The 10,466-nt window shown below is 36.5% G+C and overlaps 1 protein-coding gene across 1 annotated transcript; it reads right to left on the reverse strand.

The window, feature by feature from the left end:
* Nucleotides 1-3,307: 3,307 nt before the first annotated feature.
* On the reverse strand, nucleotides 3,308-4,930 carry LOC106653580 (zinc finger protein 658B-like). Its single transcript, XM_014373078.2, has 3 exons — nucleotides 4,845-4,930; nucleotides 4,658-4,769; nucleotides 3,308-4,588 (listed from the first exon to the last, which is right to left on the reverse strand). The coding sequence occupies exons 1-3, from the start codon at nucleotides 4,898-4,900 to the stop codon at nucleotides 3,386-3,388; spliced, it is 1,371 nt and encodes a 456-aa protein (XP_014228564.1). The 5' UTR covers nucleotides 4,901-4,930; the 3' UTR covers nucleotides 3,308-3,385.
* Nucleotides 4,931-10,466: the final 5,536 nt, after the last annotated feature.

Consider the following 10,466-nt stretch of genomic DNA (forward strand, 5'->3'; position numbering starts at 1 on the left):
TTATGTTAGAGTAACGTATTATATGTTAAAAAACATAATACTAAATAATATAATCTTAGCAAATGTTGCTGTGCAAGCACAAAATCAATGTATTACTATCTAGGTGAGCGACCATCTGCTGCGTGATAAGGTAGGAATAAGATACAGCGAGCGTGGGGTTAGAGTTGATACGACTAATCGCGAAAAGAATAAAATTTCCAAAATTGTTATTCGAAAGATACGCCTACAAACTACCAATGAGATCAAATCAGTCAATTAATGAAAAAAATTTTTCTTCAAAATTTCATTTACCCACGGAAAATTTGATACAGTTTATATCAATAATTACAAATCTGTATAAGAAAAGTTACTATTCAAACAAGAAATATAGTTACTCATAATGTAAAAATTAATGTAATAAATAGGAAATTTTAATAGAATTCAAAAGAATAAATTTTTCCCACATTAAATAGTAAAAATTACTAAAATGTGTCGATGTCACCTGTTTACTAGATATTATAGTAATTTTTACTGTGAATTCTAATAATATTTGTTAAATTTTTTTCTCCGTGTGCGATTTTTTTCCACATTTTGGGCCTTAAAAAGACTTTGACCAGACATTGTTTTATGTAAAATTGAATACTTTCTTAGAATCCGGACTCAAATTGAAGATTTAATGCTTCGTTCAGAAGTTATGGTTGTTTAAAATGACAAAAATGTAGAAATTTGTGGGACAAATCAACTTCGCAGTCATAAAGTAAAATTTGTATGCATCTGATCACGCAAGATCGTGTACGGGTGAGAATATATAATTTTTTGTTAAAAACAATTGAGTTTAGAGAATGTTTTTCGAGACGGGCTCCAAGATATCTCAAAAACTATAGAAGCTCGGAACGTATAGAAGCTCGAAGAAAAATTACCCTAACAAGTTAATGCGAGTATACAGTCCAGTTTCTCCGAATAAAATCACTCAAGAGCAGAAGCTGCCTGACTTAACGAGCAGCGATAAAAAACCGTAAACTTGGTCGCGTGCACTTCCTTTTCTTTTATCTTCTCGCTTCGAGCCTGTTTTTCCTTCAAGTTTTAGCATTCAATGTCTTATTCAAATCGGTCCGTAATTAAAATTTTCTCGATTCTCAACGCCATCTCTCCGATCGCCAGCGACACCGACGTATCGTTCGCGCAAACAGTCGTCGATCGCTGACTTCGTCGGTGTATATCCCCCATCAGTCGTTAATTCACTCTCGACTCGCTCTCACGAGACACGCACACACACTCTGTAATCTCGACCACATCTACATCGTCATCATGGAAATCACCAGGTTGCTGCTGAACCGGCGACGCCGCTCCAGTCCCAGTCCGAAGAAGGTCGCCGAAATGGCCGCGGCTAGCGACGAGCGCGAGATCAACAGCCTGCGGGCCCGCATCTCGTTCTGCCGCACCGAGCTGCAGGACTTCAACAAGTACGTGGATGGCCTGCAGCTCGACAACAACGGCGACGGCGGCGGCGACGGCGACGGCGGCGGCGACGGCGACGACGAGACGAAGTCCTCCTCCAGCGCTGGCACGAATCGTCGCCGTCGCAAGAGGCCCGCCCACCAGATCCAGGAGATGTCGATGTGGAGCACCTACGCCGAGGGCGTCTGGAATCTGTACTTCGGCCTGAACCTCCAGCTGACCGAGCTGACCTTCGCCGCGAGCACGTCCATCAGCGAGGTGCGCAACGACTACTTCACGGCCGCGGCCCAGTTGGAGCGCGAGCTCAAGCTGAACGGCATGCAGCACAGGCCGCCGGCGAGGAACTTCGTCACTACTGAATTCGGTGAACTGAACTAATTGTGTACTGAGATTATTCGCTTCGATTGTAAAAGTTTTTTAATCGTGTTCTAATAAATCATTCATTCTGAATTAAAAAAAAAAATCACTGATTGTCTCGTCATTGTGTCGTTGTAATTGATTCATTTGATGAAATGAAAGAAGAGTAGGGGAAATAATATTCCAATGTATTTAACATTTGTTTGTCAATATACGATGAAAAAATTACAGATTTTCAACGTGTTATTCTTAGCTATAAATTGAAGTCTCAAAAACTTATTTTCTTTTTGCAAAATTAAAATTTATTTGTACGTAGAAGCAAAAAAAAGACAAGATTGATAAATAACACTTAACTACATATGTTTTCCTCGATCGTTCGTATCGTGATGAGCATATCAAAATTTTTGCCCTAATGCTTGAAGCACGGTTCCGATCGAAATAATATTGTTTGATGAAATTGATGTTCAACCTATAATGAGAGTTAGGTGAAAATTTCACATAGACTTTTTATTACTGCCGCTGCTGCTGCTGCTCGTTCCGAGCCATTGTGTGTCTCTTTGTATTGGCGAGGGCATATTTTTTTGCTTCTTTTCTCATCTTAATGCCTTTTGTCTGGTAGAATATTCATTCTTACAAATAGCTAACAAGAATTTTGCGCCGATTATCGCGTGTAATCCTTTACTTATTTTTTTAGTTTTTGAAAACTCGAGTAAAAGAAGATTCTGTTACAAATTTTTGAGACGAGCTTCATCGTTTTCGCGTGATGCGAAGACAAAAAATTTTTTCTCTGCTTAACTTTGACGATATGTAAATAAGGTACAGCGGTTTTTATCTCAGCGAAACTTGCGTATTTTTTGAATCTGAAAACGCCGTGAGAAAAAAACCTATCAGATAATCGTATGCAATTTTTTTAGTGAGTAATTATACTCAGCCATTTTCTTAAAGAAACGAATATATTTTTCGATTTTTTAATTTTTTAATGTCGCTTTTCGGGATAAAGTCTCATTTTTAGGCCTTAAAATAATTTTAAAGTGTATAATAATATATACTATTGGACTTTTCATAAAAAATCCTAAATTTTGATAGTGTCAAAAAATTTTCTAGATTTTTTCTACTCATTTGCCACTCGCTCGAAAATAATCTTTGCGAAATTTGCGAAAAAAAATATCAAAAAAGTGTGCTTTTTTCAATGAATGCACTTTAATACTCCTGGGTCAAAACTGACTACGCCATTTGATTCTGCAGACAAAAACACTTAAAATATATATTGTTAAGATTATTTTTACTCTCTGAACAGAGTTTTAAATAAATTGAATGGTTGATCGATTTGGTTCACTACACTTTTCAAAGATTTTTAACCCTGCTTTTGTTGTTTCAAAACATGAACTTTAAGAATCGCCATGAAGTAAACGCCATTTTCAACATTTTTGCAAAAGCGAACCACCCTGATAGACATATTATAGAGGCAGAAAAAAACATAACACCGAGAAATTCATCGTATAATTAATAAAAATGATTAATTTAGTCGTCTGAAGAGATCAACTTGATCTTACATTTGAATTTGTGATTGAACATAAATTATAAACATTTATTAGGTCATATTCAGCGAGCAATGCGCTTTATCGATGTGGACTCTCAGATTTCTTTTCTGTCCGAATGTCTTGCCGCATGTCTCGCATAAATGAGTGGTACCATTGTGCGACAATTTGACATGCTTACTGAGCAGAGCTTGATATTTATATTTTTTTTCATAGAAATCACATGGATGGGTGATTTCATTGTGCTCCGCATTCATATGCATTTTGAGATGACTTTTCAGTGTGAAAATCTTTTCGCACACATCACACGCAAAGCCGATTCCATTGTGTACAGTGTCGATATGGTTTTGGAGATAATACTTTGTTGCGAATGTCTTTTCGCAAATATCACATGCATGTCTGACAGTATTATGCACCGAAACGATGTGAGTTTTGAGATTACCTTTTAGTGTGAATGTCTTCCCACAAACATCACAAGCATGTGAAACACCATTATGTATTGATTCGATGTGTTTTTTAAGATTACTCTTGTCTGAGAATGTCTTTTGGCATTTATTACAAGGATGCGTAATTTTATGATGTATTGATTCGACGTGGGGTTTGAGATAAACCTTTTGTGAGAATGTCTTTCCACAAATATTACATGCATGTCTAACACCATTATGCATCGATTCGGTGTGGATTTTGAGATGACTTTTTTGTGAGAATGTCTTTCCACAAATGTCACATGCATGTCCCACTCGCTTGTGCACCAAATCGATGTGCTTTTTTAAATAACTCTTCTCCGCGAACTTCTTTTGGCATATATTACATGCATGCCTTATTTTATGATGCACCGAATCGATGTGCCTATTGAGTTCACTTCTTCGTTTGAACACTTTTCCGCAAGTACCACATGCAGGTGTGATATTGCCATTTCGAGCTGATTCAACGTGAGTTTTTAGCCTATGATTATTGTTAATCTCTTTTCCAGTAATCTCTTTTGAAACACTTCCTGTTTCATTTATCTCGCTGAGTTCACGCCCGAAATTCAAATCAGTTTCTTCTTCGCTAAAAATTTCTTTCTTCACTGACCCGACAGTTTCTAATTTAATGATGCTTCTAGTTTTATAATCATCGCTATGCTGCCTGTGATTTGGAGAGAAATCTTCAATTTTCGCCAATAAATTGGGCTTCATGTCTGTACATTCCATTTCGATTTCTAGGTCGTCCAGTTCACTTGCATGATTTTCGTCATATCCTTGAAGCATTCGGTTCTGAAAAAATGTAAATTACGATGAAAGTTTCAGTAAACTGTGATGAATGCAATAATTATCAACACTCACTGAATTTTCTAGCCAAAACCTTTCGTATTTAATATTTTGAGTAATGGGTGTCGTGTCAATTATTTTATAATCATCATCATTGAGAGGCTCCTCACGAGGCTCTTTTTTTACTCTGAAATAGATTTGATAAGATTGAGTATTTTGTTTGAATATATCCATAGTTTAATTCTTTTCAAATAAAAATTACCTAACGGTAGGATTGAAGATATCTCTCGATTCCATCTTACTTGCTGGAAATATCATTTGCGACTTACTCTGTCAATACTTACGTTACGAGTCGAAGTAGCTCAAAAATAATTCAATAATATTTACTTATTATGATGTGGAAATTGAAAGTAAAGTAAACGAAGCAACATTAGTTTCAACATTAAACAAATTACGTTATCAATTTTTTTATGAGTAATAATACTCAGACATTTTCTTGAAGAAACGAATAAATTTTTTTATTTTTCAATTTTTTTATGTTGTTTTTCGGGATAAAGTCGTATTTTTCTGCATTAAAATAATTGTAAAATGTATAATAATACATACTGTTGGATTTTTCACAAAAACTTTTGGTAGCGTCAAACAATTTTCTAGAGTTTTTCTACTCATTTGCCGCTCGCTCGAAAATAAACTTTGCGAAATTTGCGAAAAAAACTATCAAATCACGCGTTTAATTTGCATTTAAATCTTTTATCAATGAGTGACTGATGTACATTATAAAAGTGCGTCAAAGTCTATCTTTCCTTCTATCTCTTACTATTAAATTTTTTTTAAATTAGAAAATTTATATTATATAAATACGTCGGACTCATTTGCAATGAAATGATTATATCTAAAAAAACCTGAAATTTTACCTCGTGTAAAACTTCGTTACTACAAGTTCACAAGAACTTTTTTCATTGAACACGACTTCTCCAATTTCGGATTTTTTCTCCCCCTCTATATTTCTAAATGTCAAAAATTTTTCACAGCTTAAAATCTACATTGAACAATTTCTTTACTTGTGTTAAAAAATCGGAGGATGAAAAAGAAAAATTGGGAGATCAAAATTAATATTGAATTTGGCATCGATATATAGGACAAAGGATATTCAAACAAACTCGGTCTTTTATGATTCGAAAATTCCACAAGTGACAGACGCTATTTCTTCGTGAAAAACAAAATTCAAACGTAAATTATAATGTAAAGCTGAAAGTTGATTATGAATTAATCGACTTTTTTCGTTTATTGCTTCGTACGAGCGTTTTCATTTTGATAAACATATCGTGGAAACTCTCAATTTTGAATGTACGAGTCCCATAAAGTATTCTTTCCACGCCATAGAGAAATAATTTTTCGAACTAAAGTAGTATCAGTCGCCGAAGATCAAATATTAGTCGCGAAACTATAGTGCCGAGACGATGTAAAATTAAAAAAAAAGATCGATACGATTCAGGTTTATAATTCGCCCAAAGAAAGTATTTGTTTATCGCCTGTATTCGACGCTCTCAACGATTTTATTTACATCGAGCGATTATTCTCGCGTGTCGAGCACACAACAGCCGCGCGGCAGCTGCCACACAGTCGATCTCGCCATCGGCAACGATAGGCCGCAGAGTAATTAATTGATCATGGATGGCGTCCCCATGCTCCTCGGAAATCAGCCGGAAGTCTTGGCCAAGGCCGCGCTGGCCCTCAAGAGGCTCAATCAAGCCATGCTCCAGCTGCATCTGGCCGAGAAGCAGCTCTACTCGTTTCACGACTACGTGGCGGATCTCAGCGAGGTGTACAAGTCGGGCGAGCGCATCGAGAACGAGTCCATAGCGATCCTGGACACGCGCCGACGCGAGGCCCGGCGCAACTTCGACCTGCTCTTCGAGCTGTATCTGCGCTGGGCCGCGCAGGGCTACAGCCTCGAAAACGACATCGGCTACATCAGGAGCGTCTACTTCGCGGCGGACGTTCGGGCCAACGAGCTCTACAACAGGCATCTGCGCAAGTACGGCCGATACTGATCGGCGCGGCCGTTTCGTTCAATCTCGTTTCTTTCTTTGCGAAAAAAAAAGTATGTTTCTCAATTGATCCAATATATGTATTTTTAATCTGCAAAAAAAATTGAACTGCTGTGTTGTTAATTGCCCCTGAATTTTTATCCATCCTAAATCGAGCCTTATGATAATTCTTTAACTAATTGATTTCAATATCGTACACTATTTCATACTAAACGTATACGTCTGAATCGATCTTTAACAATATCGAACGAATCCAAGATTTTTACCCTTTCATCGCTGGAAGCAACTGAAAAGTTCAAAAAACATAATCACATTGCCCGGTCTTTACCAGTGGATGACTTACGAAAATAAATTTGGTCGCTCCTCGCGACGCTGCTACAAATTTCAGAACAGAAACCGATCCGACAGTGAAGAGTTCTAGACTCGATTTTCGTGCTTGGCAGTAATTAACTCACTGCGAATCTGTAACGTTTTTCGTCAATTATACGCTCAGTTAAGGTAGTTGATTTTTGAAAACTCGACGAAAGAAAATCGGAATCATTTAAATAAGATTTTAGATTGGATCAAAGTATTGAGGATGAGGATTTATCAATTATCAATTAGAAAAAATTTTTGGGTTTAAATTAAATTGTTCAACTGATTTTCACATTGGTATTTTCAGTGAAAAATTATTGTCACACTCTCTCTTCATGCCTCTCTTGGCAAATATAATTAAGTGTCCGTCAGCAAATTTATCAAAATCTTACACCTTATAGGGCATGTTTGATCAAATCGGAGCCACGTGACTTTTACAAAAAGTCCAGTTGCCAACTAAACGCTCACCCTCATTAATGGTTTGAATCAAAACATTATGAATTCTTAGTTGATCATTGCACAAGACAAAAACTTTCCGGAGAGTAGTAATTGGCAGCCGTCTGTTTAAAAAATAAAGCACCAAATACGATAGTAAAAAAAGGTTTAACGAGATTATTTTGGCACAATTTTTATTGAAGTTTTATAAAAACTTGTGCTTGAACAGTAATATAAGTAGCTATATATTGTTACAGTGGTCAAGAAAAAATCCAGCGCTCAGATATAACTGCAATGAGTTAAAGTAATTCGTATAAGTAACAAATTATTCATAAATACTAGAGTATCATCTGACGTGAATTTTCGATTATGATAAAAAAGCGATTGAAAAATTATCAAAGAGTTTGTAATACAGCAAGCCATTACAATAAAATTGTATTATCATGATAAACATGGTTATCATAGACATTTAGGAGTTAATATATTCTGGAATTTACACGGAAGAAAGAAGGAAGTCGAAGTGCTGCTGAGACGGGGCGCCCAGCCGCGTTTGGCCAACAAAAACGGATGGACGCCTTTACACGCTATTTGCCAGAGACACGCTCTTCTTACACGTGATTATTATGACAATGACTTGGTGGATATATTCTTCGAGGTCGCTGACGAAATGAATCAGCTGGTACAAATCGACGTGGAGGACAAGTTGGGCCGGACACCCCTTCAATTGGCGGCGACGGATTTCAACTCGAGCTTGGTCGATGTCCTCTTGGATCGTGGGGCCGATCTATCAAGCTTCGTTTTCCTAACCGAGAGTTATTTTGGCAAACAATCGTATCTCCTTCATGGTGATCAATTGAGACTAGCAATCGGCGCTCCGGCCGTCGTCCGTAGCCTCGAAAAAAGGGGATACGAGTTGGACCAAAGCGACGCGCTGATGATCGCGAAATTGTTTTCCGAGCATGAATTATTCGAGAAATCGGGGCATCTTGAAAAATGTTGTCTCAACGACGAGGAGTTCGCGAGCAAAGCAAAAAAGTTGATGATCAATCCGAGCCTGTCGCTCTACGAACTGATTCAGTTACCGGCCGAAGAGGTGGCGAAAATTTTTACGTACGCGGACTACTCGAAGCTCGAAGAATCTTACATTTGGTGCGCACTTCCTAGAGAGAGCAAAGATGCTTGTATCATGCATCTGTGCGAGATGACCTCGAGAAAGTTTTTCCAGCAGTGGGCCCTGGATTATTTCGTGGATCTCCTGCATTACCGACTGCCAGTCGATTGCTGCGAGCCAATCTTGAAACAGCTTACGAATCAAGATTTATACAATATTTACTTGGCGGCTGCAGGCCAAAAATCAAAATAGGAAAAAATGTTATCGTCGTATTTTTCTTATTTTAATTTGAAATAAATAAATTTAATCAATGATTCTCGATTATTATACTGACAAGTACTCGATGTACTATCTTCATTACCACTTTATTTTATCCATACATAATTTATTATCGTCGCTAAAAACAAAGAGTAAAACAATAAAATGTAGGTTTATAAAAACTTGAACGCGTGTCACTTAAATTATAAATGAAAGTATAAACCTACATTCTCGCTGTGATAGCTATAGTACACATGCATTATTTACATTTATGTAAAAATTTCAACATCGTATCGAGTACATCGACTGCTAAAACCTTCGTTCTGAAGGTGAACTTTTTTATGGAATATAGGAAAAATATATTAGCAGTTTTTTATTAGAATCGTGTAGTATAGGATAATCTTAAATTAGTTATCCGATACAAATAATAAAATTCGAATTATAGTATTGAACCATTGGCAATGTATTACGGTAGTTTTCTCAAAAAAAAAGTAACTATCGATAAAAGGTCTTGAAATTTTAACCAAATATTATTGACAGTGCTTTTCATATGTGTGAGAAATTTCAGGAGCTTTAACCAAACAATTTTCGAAGTATAATTAATCAAAAATCGGTACTTTAACACGGGACCCCTATATGCTTGCGTGTCGAAAAGACGCTATTTTGTGTGATTATAAAAAAACGCATCGATATAGTAATTTTCAAAAACTAGAAGATGATTGTTGAGTATGTACTGAAACATAGCTCAAAAACTGGAAAAATTAGACCATACAGTTTTTAAGAAAAGTTAATGTAAAAACATTACAAAAATAAAAATTTAAACTGTTTGACCTGAAACCCACTATTAAAGGTTTTTAGGGTCATTCTAAACAAAAACGTACTCTTGCATATTTTCTCTAAAATCTATTTTGTACCAGCTATAAACGATTCCAATTTAAACAATTTCAAGCAATAAAACTTTGCGATTTTTTATCTCAATAAGTATGAACTCTACGAAAAATATAAAAAGATTTTTTCAGATTTTTCAGATTTCTTCTAAACATATGCGGGGCACTTATGAATGGACTTTCCGAAATTTAAGAAAAAAATGACCGAAAAATTAAATTTTTTCATGTAAAATCATATTCACAAGTCGATACTGATTGCAGCATTCGATTTTACAAATAAAATTACGTAAGAAATCGTCGTGTTAACATAGATTTTACCCTCAAAGCACAGCAGGTAAACTATAATCTTTTTAACACTGCGGGCGCAGAACACGGGTTTTCTAACCTTAGAGCGTCAGAAAACTCTAGTTTCTCGCAAGCAGAGTTAGAAAATATCGTTTGCAACTAGTCCGCGAGGAAGTTGACTCATCCAGGAGTTGTTTTCACCCGAGCGTAGCGAGGGTGCAAAGACTCCTGGATGAGTCAACTGCTTCGCGCACTTGTTACAAAATATACTATTTATTGAGCGATGCTATCAAATTTTCTCACCCCGTTATCAAAGTCAAAAAATCGGTCGACAACTACATAAAGCACCTAACGACATCAGGTAAAAGAGAAACTTCATGTTCTTATTTCAAACCAAAGGATTCTGTCGGTGCTGCCAATATGAAACATTTTTTTTTCAAAACGCACCACGGTAACGTGCAGTATGCAATTATGAAAGTCCAATCGATCGCGCGCGGCACGAT

Source organism: Trichogramma pretiosum, unplaced genomic scaffold (genome assembly GCF_000599845.2).
Source record: "Trichogramma pretiosum strain Unisexual culture from Peru unplaced genomic scaffold, Tpre_2.0 scaffold75, whole genome shotgun sequence".
In the NCBI taxonomy this organism is placed as follows: Eukaryota; Metazoa; Arthropoda; class Insecta; order Hymenoptera; family Trichogrammatidae; genus Trichogramma; species Trichogramma pretiosum.